The sequence below is a fragment of the Eleutherodactylus coqui genome, chromosome 13 (assembly GCF_035609145.1).
Source record: "Eleutherodactylus coqui strain aEleCoq1 chromosome 13, aEleCoq1.hap1, whole genome shotgun sequence".
NCBI lineage: Eukaryota > Metazoa > Chordata > Amphibia > Anura > Eleutherodactylidae > Eleutherodactylus > Eleutherodactylus coqui.
In genome coordinates, this window is record NC_089849.1 from 2910425 (window position 1) to 2931419 (window position 20995).

Sequence of the window (20995 nt, forward strand, 5' to 3'; positions counted from 1 at the left end):
AGGTCTGACAAGTGCGGGTAGTTTTTCAGAAACCGCTGAACCACCAGATTGAAGACGTGGGCCAGGCATGGCACGTGTGTGAGGCTTCCGAGCTGCAGAGCCGCTACCAGGTTACGGCCGTTGCCACACACGACCATGCCCGGTTGGAGGCTCAGAGGAGAAAGCCATGAGGTCGGTCTGCTCAGTTAGACCCTGCAACAGCTTGGGGGCCGTGTGCCTCTTGTCACCTAGGCTGAGTAGTTTCAGCACGGCCTGCTGACGCTTTCCCACCGCTGTGCTGCCGTGCCGCGCGACACCGACTGCTGGCGACGTGCTGCTCACTTTTCTTAATTGAGAGGTAGAGGTTGCGTAGGAAGAGGAGGAGGGGGAGGGTTTAGAGGAGGTGGCATAGACCGCAGCAGATACCAGAACCAAGGAAGGACCCGCAATTCTGGGTGTGGGTAGGACGTATGCGGTCCCAGGCTCTGACTCGGTCCCAGCCTCCACCAAATTCACGCAATGTGCCGTCAGGGAGATATAGTGGCCCTGCCCGCCTGTGCTTGTCCACATGTCCATGGTTAAGTTGACCTTCCCAGTAACCGCGTTGGTGAGGGCACGATTGATGTTGCGGGAGACGTGCTGGTGTAGGGCTGGGACGACACACCAGGAGAAATAGTGGCGACTGGGGACCGAGTAGCGTGGGACCGCCGCCGCCATCATGTTTTTGAAAGCCTCCGTTTCCACAAGCCTATACGGCAGCATCTCCAGGCTGATAAATTTGGCAATGTGCATGTTTAATGCTTGAGCGTGCAGATGCGTGGCGGCGTATTTGCGCTTGCACTAGCGACAGCTGGACGCTGTGCTGTGAGGCATTGCTGGATGGGGCCGAGGACAGCGGAGGTGAGGCTGTGGGTGCAGGCCGGGAGGCGCTCGTGCCTGTGTCCTGAGCGGCGGGTTGGATCTCAGTGGCAGGTTGGGGCACAGGGAGAGAGGCAATGGTGCAGCCTGGAGGCGGTGAACGTCCTTCGTCCCACCTTGTGGGGTGCTTGGCCATCATATGCCTGCGCATGCTGGTGGTGGTGAGGCTGGTACTGGTGGCTCCCCGGCTGATCTTGGCGCGACACAGGTTGCACACCACTGTTCGTCGGTCGTCCGCGCTCTCACTGAAAAACATCCACACCTTTGAACACCTAGCCCTCTGCACGGTGGCTTGCCGCGATGGGGTGCTTTGGGAAACAGCTGGGGGATTATTCGCTCTGGCCCTGCATCTACCCCTGGCCTCCCCACTGCCTCTTCCAACCTGTCCTGCTGCTGCACTTGCCTCCCCCTCTGAAGCCCTGTCCTCAGTTGGCTTAGCGAACCAGGTGGGGTCAGTCACCTCATCGTCCAGCTGCTCTTCCTCCGAATCCTCTGTGCGCTCCTCCCTCGGACTTACTCCAATTACTACTACCTCACTGATAGACAACTGTGTCTCATCATCAGCCTCACCCACTGGAAGCTCTTTAGACAGTTGCCGGAAGTCCCCAGCCTCATCCCCCGGACCCCGGGAACTTTCCAAAGGTTGGGCATCGGTCACGACAAACTCCTCAGCTGAGAGAGGAACCATTTTTTCCCAATCTGGGCAGGGGCCCGAGAACAGTTCCTGGGAGTCTGCCTGCTCCTCAGAATGTGTCATTGTAATGGAGTGAGGAGGCTGGGAGGAAGGAGGAGCAGCAGCCAGAGGATTCAGAGTTGCAGCAGTGGACGGCGTAGAAGACTGGGTGGTCGATACATTGCTGGACACGTTTTGTGCCATCCATGACAGGACCTGCTCACACTGCTCTGCTTGTAATAAAGGTCTACCACGTGTATGCAAAAATTGGGATATGAAGCTGGGGAGCCCAGAAACTATCCTCTCTCCTAATCCCGCAGCAGCCGGCTGCGATTCACCTGGAGCAGGAACTCGGCCTGTGCCCACACCCTCACTTGGCCCTCCGCGTCCTCGCCCGTGTTCACGTCCACGTCCTTTAGGCCTACCCCTACCCCTAAGCATGGTGGATTACGAATAGAGCAGAGACAGAGCGGTCTGAATAATTATGCAATTAGTGGCGTGCACTTGGAGGCTGACAGCGGTTATGTTACGCACACTGCAGTCCCCAAAAAATTATACGCTAGGCTGCAGAAAGCCTAGCTGGGTAATAGTGAGCCACTACAACTCCCAGCGGCCACGCAGTAAAATGCACACGGTCACAGGTAGCCCTAAGAAGGAGTTTTTTTGGGGTACTTGTTGACAGGATTCTACACTAGCACTGTCCCTGCCTGACCAGTACTGCCCCTATACTCTGTAGAATTGGCTGCAGACTGAGAACGCAAAATTGTGCAAAACTGCTCCCAGCTGCCACAACAATAATGCACACGGTCAGATGTGGCCCTAAGAAGGACCGTTGGGGTTCTTGAAGATGCTAACAGTAGCCCAACACTCTCCCTATAGCAGGAACAGCACCTTCCCTAATCTCTGCCAGCGTGTGTCTGAGGCGAGCCATGGGCGGGACCGCTTTAAATACTCAGCGGTCACCTGATCTCGCCAGCCACTCACTGCAGGGGGGTGGGATAGGGCTGGCACGTCACAGGAGGAAGTGGTAATGCCTTCCCCGCATGTCTATTGGCCAGAAAATGGAGCGAAACATGCGGGGAAGGAAATGGAATTGACTCGAGTACCGCGTGGTGCTCGTCTCGATTAACGAGCATCTCGAGTACCCTAATACTCGAGCGAGCATCAAGCTCGGACGAATACGCTCGCTCATCTCTAATTGTAAACCTTTTTTGTGCACTTTCTCCTCTTTGATTAAAAGCACCACATTTGGTAACATTGCGTCCACACCGACCCGTACAATAAGCGAACATTAAAAAAAAGAAAATTATAAAATGGAGTCGAGCTTTTTTTGCGCACTTCAGCTCCTAAAAAACTGAATGTAAGGCTCCTTCAGACTCGCGGCTTTTTACCCACAAGCGGTTTTTTTTTCGCTGCCATTTTCCCCCCCAAATGTCAGTAGGATTCTCTAATGTTAAAATCACACGTTTGCGCTTCTGCGATATTTGTGCGATGCGAGTTTAACATTAGAGAGTCCTAGTGATATTTGGGAAAAACGCAGCGAAATCGCAGTGAAAAAAAATCTAGTGGGTAAAAACGTGACGCGAGAGTGAAAACACAGAGTTATGAAGAATCATTTTAATGGTTTCATTCCCAATTGCGACGTTTTCAGTCACGCGGCGGAGCGCTGAGATTCGGCGTGTCCTATCTTTCTGCGTTTAGCGATTTATTATTTTTCCTCCTCGCCCGTGTTTTCCCATGGCGCCTCCTTTTTTCTATCGCATCGCACGAACTTGTGATTTTTGTGCAATGAGTTTTTAACATTAGAGACCCCGAGAAAATTGTGGGCAGCAGCGATGCGATGCGATGCGCCATTCTTCTGATGCTCCAAAATCACCTAAACAAAACTGCAATTTTCTCGTAGCGATATCGCGATCGCCAGTGCGGAGGAGCCCAAAAAGTGATCCGAAAAGCCATCTGTCACCAGAAATGGTACCAATAAAGATGCAGCTTGTGACGCACGACACGGTCTGTCCTCGCGGAGCTCCGCCCACGGCAAAAGAAAAACTTATGGGACTTTCAATGCAGCAGTTCAAAAAAATATATATATTTTCCCAAAAAGTGTTTTGATTGTGCAAAAGTTGGAAAAACTTTAAGACTGCTATATAATTCTGGTATTGTTGGGCGGTGGCGGCCGAGCGAAGGGGCGGAGCTCAGGTCATCTATGCTGCATCATTAACGCTAGCAAAAAAAACAGCGGTAGAATTGATGATTTTTCTCCCCGTCTACAAAAAAAATAATAAATATATGTTATATGAACCCAAAAACAGAGCCAATAGAAACTGCAGCTCGCCGCGCAAAAACCTCCCTCTTACGGCCCCAAATATTGTTGCATCCTTTGCATCACTAAGGGGTTAATATACGGGCACTGCAGCCAGAGGGTCTGATCCCGATGCAACGCCTGTGTGGGGAGTTCTGGAGCTGGGAGGGCACTGTCCTCATGTAGCTCAGGCAGTAGAGCTGCCGCCTCCCATCCTCCTGCTCTGAGTTCGAGTCCCACATGCAGCTGAGCAAGACGTCCTAGCGCTGCAGGCTCCCCGTGTCTGCTGTGTATTTACACGCTTGCTAGAGCAACGCTTGGATCTAGTGCCGCGCTCTTCGCCTGTGGGGCTGCGGTTCCACCGGTCCATGGACAATTTTACACGTCCAGCGCCGTGGACTATCCTGGTGCTATATGTACCTGCAGTACTTCCGGTCTCCTCCCCAGTGATCAGAGTCCAGCACACACACCTGGAGGCTCATGGCGAGGATCGTTGTCCTGGGCGCTCTGTGTGCGCTGACAGGTACAGGCTGTAGTCATGGCCGCCAGGTGAGTCTACCTGTAGCGAGAAGCACTCACACCTGTATCTCTCTCCAGAATGCCTGGAAGTGAGGACGTCCGCACCGCAGCTTCTGGCCCTCGTGGACGAGGATGCTTTACTTCACTGCTATTTCACCTCTCTAGCCCCGATCAGAACTGAAGATGTCGCAGTGAAGTGGTCAGTGAGGCGCGGCGGCACGGTGCGCTCTGTGTGCACGTTTGATGGCGTTCATATTGATTCCCTGCGACAAGAGAGCTCCATCGATCAGCAGCTCCTGCAGATCGGCAACGCCTCCTTATACCTGCCCAGCCTGACGCTGGAGGATGAGGGCGACTACACCTGCACTGTGCTGATATCACCAGAGGCGGGGGAAGCTACGCTGGCGCTCAGACTCACAGGTGAGCACTTGGAATACTAACAGGAGATCCATCTGTCCTGACCTGCTTATCTCCAGCAGAGAGAGGGTAAATGTGTACCCTGCCGTCCTGCCCTAACATGGGTTGTGGTACCACCTGAGTGCAGGGTGCCCCTTGCCATTATACTGTCTGAGGAGAAGTGTGAAATAGCGCCCCCCAGGTACTGAGAGCGCCAATACACAAAATTAGAAGCACTGAGACTGGTGTGAAATGACAAAGTAATAGTGACCCCATAGTAAAAGTGACCCCAATAGTTATACTGCCCCCAATAGTAAGTGTCACGCTTAGTGACCCCTATAGTAATAGTGACCCCATAGTAATAGGGATCCCAATAGAAAGTGTCCTGCATAGTGACCCCGGACCTCCAGCTGGGCAGCAACCTGATAGGCATTTCAGTCATTCAGCTGCTGCTCCGGCTCTGAGTGGTTGTGCGGCTGCTGCTTCAGCTCTGAGTGGTTGTGCAGCTGCTGCTTCGGCTCTCAGTGGTTGTGCGGCTGCTGCTTCGGCTCTGAGTGGTTGTGCGGCTGCTGCTTCGGCTCTGAGTGGTTATGCGGCTGCTGCTCCGGCTCTGAGTGGTTGTGCGGCTGCTGCTCCGGCTCTGAGTGGTTGTGCGGCTGCTGCTCCGGCTCTGAGTGGTTGTGCGGCTGCTGCTCCGGCTCTGAGTGGTTGTGCGGCTGCTGCTCCGGCTCTGAGTGGTTGTGCGGCTGCTGCTCCGGCTCTGAGTGGTTGTGCGGCTGCTGCTCTCTGCTCTTGGCTGGCAATTATTTTCTACTGGTCAATAATATAGCCAGTAAAACATAATTATCGGACGAGGGGAACCCGCCACCCTTCTGGGGTTCCCCAGACCACCACTGGAGTCGCAGGTTGCCTCGTGGTAGGGAAATTGGGTGGGGGATTTTCAATATTTCTGGGAAATTGCAGCTCTGAAGCCTGCAGAATTGTGACTGCAGCTATGTACTACGGCAGTGGCTGTCATTCCGGATGCCACTGAGTGGCTCTCGTTGTACCACCTGCCTCCATTCACTAGCTACACATATGGGGCCGCCGGAGAGCTCCGTGGATGCAGCTCTGGATGTGACTGGAGTATTAGACGTAGATGTAACGCTTAGCACCAATGTAACCTCCGGTATTGTGTACAGCGCAGCCCGCCATCTACCTGCTCCCGGAGAACCCGCACCTGAGCCTCGGGGAGATGAAGACCTTTATTTGTAAGCTCCGCCATTTCTACCCGCAAGAACTTGATATAAAGTGGATAATGAAGAAGGAGAAAAGAGAAGCGGTGCTGATGAAGGAGATCTGCACGGGCGTCCCGTACCGCGGCGAGAACGGGACCTTCACCGCCGACAGTCAGGTGTCCATCGTGTTCGCCGATGAGGATGACGGCAGCGAGATCCTGTGTGAGGTCAGACACCAGTCCCTGCCACAGCCGCTGCGGAGGGGTACCAGCATCCACCTCACCGGTAAGTGAGCGCTCATACGGCCATGTGACCAGACGCAGCGCTGACTCAGTAGGCTGCTTTCACACGCCCGAGAAAATTTCGCAAGGTTTATGTGTTGCGAGATGCACGAATACGAACCTCATTCTTTTGTCTAATATCTTTTCTATATACTTGAGAGATGCATTTTTTTCTCTGCATCACATGGCGCTGCAGGCGGAGTCGCAGCACGTCCTGTCTTTGAGCGTTCCCTCGGAACGCCTCGCCCATTGGGGCCATGCGGCGTGCGTGCGATGCGCTGTCTCCCCCTGAAAACAATGGGAAACACTTGCTGCCCCTCCGCCGCGGCTGGAAGCCTCCCTGCAGCATCGCAACTGTTTGACACACAACCGGCTGGCATCCGCAGGGACATTGCACGTTCCTGGTTGCACGGCCTGACATGGCGCTCGGCTGTGTGAAACTCCTCTGCCCCTCAAGGACCGTCTTTTTTTTTTTTTTCCTCCTCTTGTTTTTTCTCTCCACTTATTTATTCACCGCCATCTAAACGCTGTTATGAGAACTGACCGTGGCATTTAAAAGGTTAATAGCATCGATCAGTGTGATCACTAATCGCAGCTGTTGTGGTCGGACGTCAGCCACCCCATACAGACCCCGCACCCCAAGACGTAAATGTACATCCTGAGTGTGAAGGGCTGGCAGGGGTATAAAGTAGTATGAAGCCGCACCCCTCTTGCCCTCAATGCAGCGTCGCCATTCTGGTCCATGCCGCTCAGATCTGAAAGCCGTTCTTTGCCCATGTGACTGCTTAGCCAATCACCAGCCCCCGTGGTCACCCATCACACGTGTAATCTACTGCGGATTGTGATGTTCTGTGCCAGGAAAGAAATCGTTCAGAGACGGAGCCGATAATGCGACTGGCACTGTACAGAATGGCGCCAATGTGAGATTCCCTAAGAATGCCCTGGAGCGCTGACGTGGCGATGCGTTGATGACGTGTTGTTCTCTCTCCATTGGCAGTTGTGCAGGCGCCCAGCAGTGTGGCGGTCATCCTCAGCACGCTAGTCATGGTGATGGCGCTGATCTTCGCAATTGCGCTGTTATCCTGGAAGTTTCTGGCATCAGGTAACTTTCCTTCTCTCATCCTCGACCTGCTAAATCTATCAGGAGAAGGGGGAAGGGCAACATGAGCAAACCTGGCGCGAGAGGAGGAGTCACCCGTACAACCAATCAGCTGTCAGTGTGCTAAAAGCCCTAAGCTACAGCCTGACTGTGAACATACCTGATATCAGCCGCACCTCTTATAACGCTCCAGTACTGATATAACCCCCAGAGACATCATATATATGATATCGGTCACACCCCCAGAGACATCATACAGTGGTTCCCCGAAAATAAGCCCTACCCTGATAATAAGCCCTACCCCTAAATAAGCCCTAGCTACACAGGTTAAAAAAAAGCAATAGTCACCTAGCTACCGGCATCAGTATCCCTCGCACTGGTCCCCAGTGCTGCGGAAGTCTGCAGTTCTTAGTGCTGACAGGGTTCTCTTTTGGTAACTGGGCTTTGAATAGCCCACCTCCGGTAAGCGCTGTGATTGGATTGAGCACCAGCCAATCAGAGCCGGCATTCGATGAACCAATTACAACACTGACTGGAGGTGGGTTATTCAAAGCCCAGGAGAAGAGAATCCTATCAGCGCTCAGAACTGCAGTAGTGCAGGGACCAGCGTGAGGGACACAGACACCGGCGGCTGGATAAGTATAAGACACCCCCCGAAAATAAGACACTGTGCCTCTTTTGAGAGAAAAAATTAATATAAGCCAGTGTCTTATTTTCGGGGAAACACAGTATGTTTGATATCAGCCCCTCTTCTTATAACATTCCAGTACTGCTATAACCTCCAAACATCGTATATGGGATATCAGCCGCTCCTCTTTTCCTAGAACCATAGAATGGCAGCAATGGAAGGGTCCTCCAAGGTCATCGGGTCCAACCCCCTGCTCTGCAGGATGACTATATCATCCCAGACAGATGTCTGCCCAGCCTTTGTTTGAAGACTTCCATTGTAGGAGAACTCCCCACCTGGCGTGGCAACCTGTTCCACTCATTGATCCCCCTCACTGTCTAATATCTAATCTGTGTCTCCTCCCTTTCAGTTTCATCCCATTGCTTCTAGTCTTTCCTTGTACAGATGAGAATAGGGCTGATCCCTCTGCACTGTGACGGCCCTTCAGATATTTGTAGGCAGCTATTAAGTCTCCTCTCAGCCTTCTCTTCTGCTAAACATTCCCAGATCCTTTAACCGTTCCTCATAGGACATGATTTGCAGACCGCTCACCATCTTGGTAACTCTTCCCTGAACTTGCTCCAGTTTGTCTATGTCTGTTATAAAGTGGGGTGCCCAGAACTGGACCCAGTATTCCAGATGAGGTCTGACTAAGGAAGAGTAGAGGGGATAATGACCTCACGTGATCTAGACTCTCTGCTTCTCTTAATACATCCCAGAATTGTGTTTGCCTTTTTGGCTGCTGCATCACACTGTTGACTCATGTTCAGTCTGTGATCTATTAGTATACCCAAGTCTTTTCCACATGTGCTGCTGCTTAGCCCAATTCCTCCCATTCTGTATGTGCTTTTTTCATTTTTCTTGCCCAGATGTGGGACTTTGCATTTCCCCTTGTTAAATACCATTCTGTTAGTCGCCGACCACTGTGCAAGCTTTTCTAGATCTCTTTGAATCCTCCCTCTCTCTTCCCTAGTGTTAGCTATCCCTCCTAGATTTGTGTCTGCAAATTTGATTAGTTTCCCATCAATTCCCTCCTCCAGATCATTTATAACAATGTTGGCCAACACTGGGCCCAGGACAGAGCCTTATGGTCCCCACTTGATACATTCTTCCACTTGGATGTGCAGCCATTTATGACCACTCTTGGAGTACGATCACTCAGCCAGTTGTGAATCCACCTAACAGCTGCCTTGTCAATCACAGATTTGGTCATTTTTTCAATAAGTATGGTATGAGATACTTTGTCAAATGCTTTACTAAAGCCAAGATATACTATATCCACCGCATTTCACTGACCAACCCAGTCAGTGATACTATCCTAGAAGGAAATTAGATTCGCCTGGCATGACTTGTTTGTTACAAACCCATGCTGGCTCTGGTTAATTACTCCATTCTCATCCAAGTACTTGCATACATGCTGTTTAATAATCTGTTCAAAGATCTTTCCCGGTATAGAAGTCAGGCTCACAGGCCTGTAGTTTCCTGGATCCACCTTCTTCCCTTTTTTGAATATAGGGACAACATTTGCACTTTTCAATCTTCTGGGACTTCTCCTGTTCTCCAGGAATTGTCAATGATTATGGCGAGTGGTTCAGCAATTACCTCTGCTGCTTCCTTTAGTATCCTAGGATGTAATTCATCTTGAATTCATGTAAGTTAGCTAAGTGTTCCCTCACCATCTCTCTGCTTACAGATAGCCTGCATTCTTTTATTCCCCCACTAACACAGGGAAGATCAGTTGATGTTCCATCTACTTTCTGAGAGAAAACAGATACATTATAGGAATTTAAAAGTTCTTCCTTCTCAACATCATTCTTAACCAATTCACTATTTTCATCCTGTAAGCATCTAATAGCATCTTTGACTTTTCTTTTGACCCCCCCAAATCCTTTTTATTGCTTTTGGCCTCTGTTACAAGCCTCAATTCATTATCAGCTTTACCTTTTCTGACCCTTGCCCTACAGTTTCTGCAGACCCCATTATGTTCTTCTTTAGATATTTCCCCCTCTTTCCATTTGATAAACATATCTTTCTTCCTCTTTAACATGGGTACAAGTTCTGTGTTCATCCATCCTGGTCTCTTTAAACTCTTCCCGTTCTTCCTTCTTTTAGGGATTGGTAACGATTGTGTTTTGAGAATCTCATTTCACAATATTTCCCAACCTTCTTGGACATTTCTGTCCTTAAGAACATCCAGCCATTGGATTCTTCCTCTCCTCCTTCTGAGTTAATTAAAATCTGCCTTTCTGAAATCCAACCTTGAGGTCTGAGTTTTCTCAGGTCTTCCTCCCCTTGTTATCCAACATCCAAGGATATCATGATCACTGCCTCCTAAGGTCCCAGCCACCCTTACTTCCTCAACCATTCCCTCCAGTACTGATATAACCTCCAGATACATCATATATGTAATATCAGCCTCTCCTCTTATAACACTCCAGTACAGATATAATCTACAGACATCATATATGTGATATCAACACTCCAGTACTGATGCAACAACCAAGACACGAGGCACATCACTGAGGAGATGGTGGGGGTAGTTGTTAGGAGTGTCACGGTGGCACTACCAAACTCCTCCCCTGAGGGACGCATGTAACCCTGGCCAAGGCGCCGCCAGGCCTCTTCCAGACAATGCTGAGGCAGCGGTTACCTGAATAGGTGGTGTAGTGGACTTGAAGAAATGTCACAGGTGACGCCACCATTCCTTACTCTGTAGGATGTCCAACAGGAAAAGTAAGAGAGTCCACACACAAGTAACTTGACAACTTCAGTCACTGGGAACAGTCAGTGACTGGACTTGACTTGCAGGATGACACCGGGCCCACAGTCTGAGTTATCTGTATGACTCCGCTCCTGGACACACACACCAGCGGAGGACACGACACTCCACTGACACTCACTTTTGGGCGGGTTTCTGAACACTGCACGGTGGATTCTTTCTCTCTCTTCCCTCTCTCCTAGGATAGGGGTCCTGTAATTAGGTCATCAGGGTACCTTCCTTCCTCTTCCATTCTTCACTACGAGGGTTGAAGGTACCCGCATGTGGCCGGCACTCTCTCTCCACACTCAGTTATTGAAGCAATGAAACCCCTTGCTCTCCTCTTGCACTCACATATATATTGCATACCCACGTGACAACATAAATTGTTACAATTTCCAGACATATCCCAGACATTCACAGACATTAACCTCTTACATGCTGCAGCTGTATAATACACATACCTAGAGACAAGACAATTTGCACAGTGCATCCACACTGAAGACCTGACATGTACGACAGTTATGGAGGGGCCAGATATATAGACTTCGGGCCACTGCACCGGTATAACCTCCAGAGTCATCATATATGTGATATCAGCCGCTCTCATTATAACGCTCCAGTAGTGATATAAGCTCTGTGGCTGCAGATTATGTTGGGTTGTGTATAATCTTCTGCTTTTCTCTCCTGCAGTTCCTCCTCGGGTGTCATCGCTGATTCTGCCAGAGATGAACATGGCGGGTGAGGAGCTGGTTGCCATATGTAACCTCAACGGCTTCAGACCTAGAGCAGTAGATGTGTGCTGGTACATTGGTAAGAGCGGGCAGCAGCAGGCAGGCAGCAGTCACTGCGGAGATGACCCTCTATTGCAAGCTACCGATATAACCAGCTACGCCAAGCACCCGGTCAGCAAACATGGCAACCTGTTTAATGCCACCTCCCAGCTGTCATACACTCCCTCGGTGCAGGATGATGGCGCCATGCTGGTGTGTGTGGTGCGACACAAGGCCCTGAGTGCTGCTGCCAGGCGGGAGAGTCACATCAATGTAGCGGGTAAGTGCGGGTGATCAACACTGCAGCAGTGGACGGAAGCTCTTGCAGGAGCTGTTAACCCTGTTAGGGGCGTCACAAGGGGACCCATCAGCTGATGCTGTCTGCTTCCGGATTAGTCTTAGATGTGAGTACTCAGACGATGCAAATGGACAGCCACATGCACCATGGGATTGTCATAAGCGAAGCGAAGGTTTATTCAGCAGAGGTTACAGTTATAGAAGAAATTTGCTTACGTAGTTATTTAATTACTGCGCATGCCCAAGGTCGCTGGACATCTGCAGATTTTAATGAACAATATTTCTTTCAAAGACGTCTCCTACATAAACAATATATCAACGCTCGGTGACAGTTGTATCAAAGCAGACTATGTCCTTGGATAAGATTCTCGGAACATGAATAGGGAAACAGGATATCATATGTGAAAGGACAGATAAGGTAAGTTTCACGGTCACCTAGCGGGAACAGGACAGATAAGGAGTAAGTTTGGAAGAGAAATTAAATGTATTTTCCGTATTTATTCTGAGACAGGGAAAAATCTAGAATTAACCCCTCACATTCCCCCATTTGGACATAGGGTCCACCATCGTGCTATGTACGTTCACCCGAGTGGTGCCAGCTCCTGCCAGATTCCCTAGAGTCATGTGGTGGTCCCAAAGTCCATCTGGGTTAATAGTTTAGCAAAAGCCTTTTTACTACAACGTGTGGTACAATACATGATTAACTTTAAAGCAATATATATGACAAGCAAAATCATTACTACTTGAAGCATACTTTATAAAATTCCCATGAACCACCCTCCTAAACCAGAGAACCAATTGGCAGGGTTCAAAGAACTAAATGTGTTACCCCACCAGCTATCTCTGGTTTCCGAGTTTTCATTTGTCCATGCAAGCAGTTCTTTTGACGGAACAGGAACAGCCAAGAAAGGAAAACTAGTGGCATCAGGTGTGGAGGCGTGGGTACAAGTCCAACAGTCTTTCACCTGTGAGGTGTTCAGTCCATCTACCAGTATTTGGTGGTGTCTAACAAAGTGGTTCTGGGCATTGTCTTTTTGCACCCTCTCATAAGGGTGAAGCATGGAGTGAGGAGTCCAAAAGTCCATCAATAAGCAAAATGTCTTTAGTGAGGAGTCCAAAAGTCCATCGATAAACAAAGTGTCCTTCTCATGGGGGGGAGGGGGGGGCAAAGTAGGGCGTGAAAAGTCCCATTAGTCTCAAGACAAGCAACAGTTCCTTCAACTTTACTGAAGTAGGTGTGGTCAGCAGGACTTGATAGGGCCCCTTGAATCTGGGCCCTAGGGATTTCCAGACACGCCTCTTTACGACCACCCAGTCTACAGGTTGTAGGGAGTGAGATCCCTTTAAGTTGTCTGGGTCTACATATCTGCAGATTACCTCATTCATGAGCTCCTGTGTGATTACCTGCTTATTTACTTTGGTAACGGGGTAGGTGTCCGACCTGAAAAGAAATCAACAAGCACGTATTCATACTTCCCAACAAGTGGGAGCTGAATGTAGTCAATTTGCAATCCCTGAAATGGGTAGAATGGTCTAGGCAAGTGTGATGTGGCAAATTTACTTCTGCCCTGTTGCTTACGGCAAAGATCATGCAAAATTGGACAAATGATGATGCAGCAGCTACAGAAAACCCAGGAGCTACCTGTCCTCGTTCAAGCGTCGACATCTTATTTACTTTGAGGGGTGCGTCTTTCCGTGCATCAGCTGGGCCATTACAGGGCACAGGGACTGTGGTAGGCAAGTTCTGTTGACTGTTCGCCATACACCGTCCTGTTTCTGCTGCTCCCATATTTAGTCCATTTGTCTTTTTCTTCCTTGCTGGCTTGTAACTGTAAAGTCTTTAGCATATCAAAGTCCAAGTTTTTATCAAAGTCCAAGTTTTTATCAAAGTCCAAGTTTTTATCAAAGTCTAAGTTTTTATCAAAGTCCAAGTTTTTATCAAAGTCCAAGTTTTTATCAAAGTCCAAGTTTTTATCAAAGTCCAAGTTTTTATCAAAGTCCAAGTTTTTATCAAAGTCCAAGTTTTTATCAAAGTCCAAGTTTTTATCAAAGTCCAAGTTTTTATCAAAGTCCAAAGTTTAGTCAAAGTCCAAAGTTATTGTTAAATTCTTCTTTTCTTCAATGGCTTGAGGGCCGCTGCTTTTGCTGTGTGGTCTGTGATGGCGTTGCCTCTTGCTTCTCTGGTGTAGGAATTGATGTGAGCTCTCCACTTTGTCAGGTAGGAGTAGGGCTTCCAAGAGACTCTGCACCGCTGCACCATTCTTAATTGACTGTCCTACTGAGATAACAAGCTGTCTGGCCTTCCATATTGGGCCATAATCATGATCTATGACAAATGCATACCGAGAGTCAGTGTAAAGGGTTGCCGCCTTACCTTCTGCCACTCTACACGTCTCAGTGAGGGCCTCCAGTTCCGCTTCTTGTGCTGAGACATGCGGAGGCATTCTGCTTTTTAGGACATTTTGTTGTGTGATCACTGCATATCCAGTGTGGAGTTGTCCATCACCTTGGTACCATCTATTAAAAAAAACAACTCAAAATATGCATTTGTTAACAGGGGCTTCAGTAACCTTTATTATGGCCACCTGTTCTGGCAACATGATGGCTTCCATTAATAAACTTACAGCTTTTCTATTCTTGATGGAGGAAACACAAAAGGCTTAGTGATGCATTGAGGTAACTATTTGGGTCAGGAGTACATTAAAAAAAAGTAAATCATCAACATATTACAAGAGGGTGGTGCCCTCGGGAATTGGCCAGGCATCTAATATCAGCTTCATGCATCTGGTGAAATGGTTTTGGGCTATTCTGAGCCCCTTTGTGGCAGCACTATCCAACAGTACTGCTTTCCTCTGAAAATAAATGCAAACAAATACTGACAGTCTGACTGGCCCTTTAAACTCTTTCTCTTTAACGGGGAACAAAAGGGGTATTGGCTGGGAAGACACATTCCTTAAGGGCTTTAAATTAACATAAAGAAGAGACAGTGTCTGCAATTGCATCTTCCTGGACATGTGCCAGGGGGTACTGACGGACCAAGGGGGCTAAGAGCTTGTTCCTCTGCGTGCGTAAGAGTGAGGACAGGGAGAGGTGTCGTTTGGTCTGCTGCCATCCGACAGAAGGTCGGGTGACTTTCAGACTTGGGGTGTATACGAGCCTCACCGGACGGGTGAAGTTTGATACAACATCCCAAGGGTCCCATCACGTCAGTTCCCAATATGCTTTCAGGACCTTCCAGCACAAGGAAGTGCGTGAGGTATCGTGACCCTTTAAACATTACCTCAAGCGGTTCAGTTTCTGCCAGCTGAATTGGCACTTCTGAAACCTCTTGTACCGATTACCGCTAGACAATCAGGCTAGTATTCTATTTAAAATAGATTAGAACCTTATTAAAAAAAAAACATTTTAAAAATAGCTGACCTGCAATACCTAGATCACCTATGTCTTCTCCTCCCCCCCTTTGAACTAGGGTACTTAATTGGACGAGTAGCCGGGTTCAAGGTAGTAGCAACATTGAAAAGAATGACAAGAGCACATTGTAGCTGGATTTGACGGGCCTGAAATAAGTGCTTGGGTTGCACTTGCGTGTATATGCTCCGGGTGTCATGAGGGGGGTGAGGACCACTAGGGGTAGTTCAATACCAACTCCGAAGATTTGTCAACCATTGCCTGTACTGCTGCCACCGCACAAACACATGAGGGAGCTCCTCGAGCCACTGGATCCAGCCTCATGGAGTAGTATCCAAGTGGCCGTGGTTGTCCTCCGTGCTTTTGTGTCAACACTGTCGTCATAGGGCCAGAAAATTCAGTACAGAAAAGAATAAAGAATAAAGTGTAAAAGGGTGAGAAATGAGTAGTTGCATAAGAGAGGAAACAGAGTGGATCCATGGGCGGCAGTATGAAACAAGGCCCAGAAAGGTGCGGAGTTTGGCAGCAGGTGTAAGTACAGGTATGGCCGTTTGCGCGTTTCTTCTACAGAACATTCTCTCAGAGACAGTATAATTGTGGCTTGTTGGCAGGCTTCCAGATTATCAGCACACAGCGCCTACATGCGGTGGGTGGCTGACTAACACCTCATCAGCACACAACAGCCCTACATCACACATTTTACATTCATTACAGTCTGAACACGGGTCATTAACTCTCATCCGTTCATGCGGTCAAGTCTCATTCAAATGTTAGTAAGAGTTCACACAGGACGTAACGCGTATGATGCAACTGTCCTCATCTTGCAAACAAATGCATTCAATCACTCCCACCTCCCCCTGAAATCAGTCAAACTTTAACTGTTTGTAACACTAGAGAAGTATACCAGATTCCACAACAACCACTTCACTGATATTTTCCAAAAAAAAAAGAACACACATTTTGCAATCATGCACATGTCCAACCAATCACAGAACTGACATTTACATAAAAAGCAAAAATATACCTTAAAATCCCTATATATATTCTATTTTTAAAACCATATAATTCACGTAATTCATTCAACGTCTTTCTTTCTTCTATGACCTTAAATTTTATATCTCTATGAAACAGAACAACAACTAAGATTTTTGGAAAACAGCCAGAACATTCAGACTTCAAACAACACCAATCATTAGCAACAACAAAGGTATATTTCTCTGCACAGACTATCAAACCCGGACGGCAGAGGAATAGTTAAACACATAGAAGAAAAAAAAACCAACATGCTAAGCGCTTCTAACAGCGCAACATTCTCCGCATTTTTAACCCTTGTATTCTTAAAAGCTCCCACAGATATGAGTGGGGTATAACTTTCTTACACTTTCTTACACTTTGTTGTAGAAGACTAAGACGTACAACAAAGATTAGATTACATAACATAAAGACATACGAGACAAACAATATTGGTTATTTGTCACGTAATTATCCACAGATTCTGCATGAACTTGCTTTATGTCCCAAAGGAACACAGACTATAAAGGATTCCCTTTCTCTGATAACTGCCGTATCTACACTTGCCTCAATCCATCTGTCTAACATACTTTTATTCAACCTTTGACTATCTCTGAATCTTTCCCAAACTTGCTAGTTGAAGACTCCCAGAATTCTAAAACACCTGCTTTTCTCAACAATTCGCTACATTCTTTCCCCACAGCTGACTTGCTTTGTCTGACCTTTGCTATTTCTCTAGCTGTTTCCATATTGTCTGTTCCTTCTTCTAAACCGGCATCTCTGATATCTTTCATGCTTTTTTTCCCCCTCGTACTGTTGCCAGAACTCATAGTTAAAGGTTCCTGTCGTTTTACCTGTCTGTTTATATATTTCATAGGCTTGCCTACAGATGTCCTTCCCTTCCCCCAATCTTATTATTTCAATGGGTGTCAGGAAAGCCTGAGACCCCATTCTGACTATGGACTTATCTCCTACAGATGTCCCTATTGCCGAGTCCGCAACTGGCAGGATACTATGGACTTTTCAGTCCCTTCCGCCACGTCCGCAACGGGCAGGATATTTGTTTAGGGCCCTCCTGCCAAGTATTGGCAGGATATTCTCTTCTGCGAGTCCGCAACTGCAGAAATACTTTGGACTTTTCAGTCCCTTCCGCCACGTCCACAACAGGCAGGATATTTTGGACTTTTCAGTCCTTTCCACCACGTCCGCAACGGGCAGGATATTTATTCGCAATATATTACGAATATCTTACTACTATACTTACGGGGATAGAGGAAGGACCACGGCTTGCCTTGCTGGGCGGCTTTTAGTAATCTTATTACAAATTACAGCTAACATTATGAGTCCGGCAAAAAGCAATACTTTCTACAGCACAGAGCAGACAGCATGGCAATATACACACAAGGGTTCTTCCGTCTAGCACGGTTACTAAGAACACCGTAAATAACAGGCAGAAGTGTCCTATAAACATGCAGCGACTCACCTTCCCGTCGACACGTGACTGAAGTCAGGGGAGCCCAGAGCTGAAGTGGCAAGTCAAGGGCTTACCTTACACCGGTGTTTTGTAGATCTAGGGTCCCGTGGCCTCTGGTCCGGCTGGTCGGCAGGTAGGGTCGTCAGGTATCGGCTGCAGGTAAGGAGTTAGCCTCTGTCCCTCGTTGGTGCGCCAAGTATTGTTAGGGGGGTCACAAGGGGACCCATCAGCTGATGCTGTCTGCTTCCGAATTAGTCTTAGATGTGAGTACTCAGACGATGCAAATGGACAGCCACATGCACCATGGGATTATCATAAGCGAAGCGAAGGTTTATTCAGCAGAGGTTACAGTTATAGAAGAAATTTGCTTACGTAGTTATTTAATTACTGCGCATGCCCAAGGTCGCTGGACATCTGCAGATTTTAATGAACAATATGTCTTTCAAAGACGTCTCCTACATAAACAATATATCAACGCTCGGTGACAGTTGTATCAAAGCAGACTATGTCCTTGGATAAGATTCTCGGAACATGAATAGGGAATCAGGATATCATATGTGAAAGGACAGATGAGGCAAGTTTCAGGGTCACCTAGCGGGAACAGGACAGATAAGGAGTAAGTTTGGAAGAGAAATTAAATGTATTTTCTTTATTTATTCTGAGACGGGAAAATCTAGAATTAACCCCTCACAACCCCTTAATGATGTGGCCCTTTTTTATTTTTCATCTTTCCACCCCATTTTGAAAAAATGGTAACTCTTATTTATCCGTCGCGGCCTGGTGGTTGTTTGCGGGGCGAGTTGTTGTATTTCTCCGTGTTACTATGTAATGTACCAGAAGATGCACTGAAAAACTTTCTAAGCGGAGTGAAATTGAAAAAAACCGCGATTCTGCCATCTTTGGGGGTCTTGTTTCTATGGCGCACAAGCTGCGGGTCGCTATGGTTACTACAACACCACATTGTTTTTCGCTGTTCTACTTTTAGACAATAAAATATTTTTGGAAAAACCTAAAACTATTTTCTGCCGCCATCGCGTTTATGGGATGCCCTCGGATACACTCGTGGCTCTTATGTAGTCGTATTGATCCCATTTTGGTTTACGCACGTTTTTGATAGTTTTTTGATTGTATTTTCCTTGGAGACGGGGTGATCAAAAAAGCGCAACTATTGTTTTTTTTTCGGACGACGTTCACCGTGCGGGTAAAAAATGCGTTCCTTGATAGATCGGACTTTTATGGACGCAGCGATACCAGATATGAGCTTTTTATTATAAATATGTGAAAAGGTTGTTTTTAAAAACTTCTATTAGTTTTAATTTTTTTTAATAATGACTAAACCTTTTCCCACTCATTCGTACATTTCCTTTTAGTCTCCGCGGGGACAGAAGCTTGTGGTTGTCTGATCTCCTGCAGTGTAATGTATTGCAGCATAGCGCTCTCTAACTGGTGGTCTATAGACAATCAGCCATGGCCACCGAACGGCACCTCATCGCGCCGAGCCGTTTAGGACCCCCATATAGAATTGACAGAAGCTCTTACAGGTGAGCAGTGACAATCGGTGTTCACGCTGGTCGTGACTTTTACGGGCGGTTGTCAGCAAGGACAGCCAGCACCCGCCGTGATCCGCTCCTGATCCCTCTCCATCCCGAGGTGTTAAAGGGACGCTGCTGCCTTGTCATATACGGCGGTGCAGCTGGATGCACACAACTTCGCAGCTCTCTATTACACCCTCCTATATCGGCTTCTCACAATTTTGAAGATCTCTGCTTCCTGTCAGTGTATGGAAGCATGGAGAGTCCCGCCCTGACTCGTCCTGCTCACACAGCTGAGGGTTTGTTACAGTCCTCTGGGATGTAGGCAGCAGGATGCCTTTTACTGACACTGATACATTGTAGCAAACTCTTCGCTGCAGATTTGCTTGTGGATGTGAACGTCAATTTAGCCTCAGTCATTTGTGCAAGTCTGTGTGTCGCTCCCGAGGGCAGAAGCTGCGCCACATGGATCTGCGCTATATGGGCTACGCTGTGCGTTTCCATAGTGTACGGTTGAAGGCTAAAATGGCGCGGATTCGGACAAGGAATCTACAGTCTTATCAGTGGATTCAAGAGCGGATGTTATTGGGCGCCTCTGGGACAGAATCGGCAAATAGCGCAATCTGCCCTGTTTCATCCAGGAGATTTTTCGCAGGCGCCCCAGAAGCCGGGTAGCCGCTCTTATAGTGAACGGGTTTCGTCTGGCGCCGCTCTGGCATTTTTGTTGTTTGGCTGCGAGGATGGAACTGAAGCGCAGAATAACGGATCTGTTAAATGTCTCTTCTGCTTTGACAATAATGTAAAGAGAACGCGAGGCGACTTCCATCTGGTTTTAGTTGTTTCATCAATAATGGAGGGATTGTCCGGGACTTGACTCTGGATGGTCTGTCCTTGGGATCGCCACCAATCAGCTGATTGCTGGACCCGCTGTCGCTGTGGTCAGCACAGAAAGCAGAGAGCGCTGACCGTAGCGCCGCGGCCCGGGTTGGTATTCCAGGCGCGGCTCCCGTTGAATTCCATGTAGTACCAACCCGGACCGCGGCACTACCTGCGCTGACAGTGTCTCTGGTAACCGCTCATCAGTAGAAATCCCAAGCAGCTATCCATGACCGAACCCGAGCGCAGACCCTCAGTAGTGACGCCTGGAAGACCCCTTAATGACACCACCTATTTTGCTCCTACGGACTCGACGATTTCTTGGGGATTTTCATCTCCACTTTTTAAAAGCCATAGCTTTCTATTTTTCCATTGACCGGGCCGGATGAGGGATGGTTTATTGGTACCATTTTGGGGTATATACGGCTTTTTTGATCACTTTGTTTTGAAACTGTATTTTTTTGGGAGACAAAATGAACAAAAATAAGCATTTTGGCTTTTTTTTCTCTATTTGCCTGCTAAAAAAAGTGTCAAGTTACGTCTCTGGATGTGACAACAGCAAAAATGGGTTTATGTTTTTACAATTTTTTTTCTCCTAAACAAGAGGGGAAAATGCTCAAAAGATACTTTTTTAGGTCCCTGTAAGGTACTTGAACTTGTGATGCTGTGAACACTCTGATAATATACTGCAGTACTGCAATGCATTATCACAGCAATCATAAGCTATTGCAGACTTGTCCACCATTGACTGGTGTCTGGTTGCCATGGCAACCCATGAGCCCTCCATGATTGCATGGCGGTGGGCCTGTGATGTTACT

At 48.0% G+C, this 20995-nt stretch overlaps 1 protein-coding gene across 1 annotated transcript in view; it reads left to right on the forward strand.

Annotated features, from left to right (window-relative positions):
- Positions 1-4041: 4041 nt before the first annotated feature.
- LOC136587960 (signal-regulatory protein beta-1-like) overlaps positions 4042-20995 on the forward strand; it is a 29116-nt gene continuing 12162 nt past the window's right edge. The window contains exons 1-5 of the mRNA XM_066586816.1: positions 4042-4392; positions 4467-4808; positions 5966-6286; positions 7280-7384; positions 11500-11859. Coding sequence (XP_066442913.1) covers positions 4350-4392; positions 4467-4808; positions 5966-6286; positions 7280-7384; positions 11500-11859 — 1171 coding nt within the window. The 5' untranslated portion in view covers positions 4042-4349. The remainder of the gene's footprint in view (positions 4393-4466; positions 4809-5965; positions 6287-7279; positions 7385-11499; positions 11860-20995) is intronic.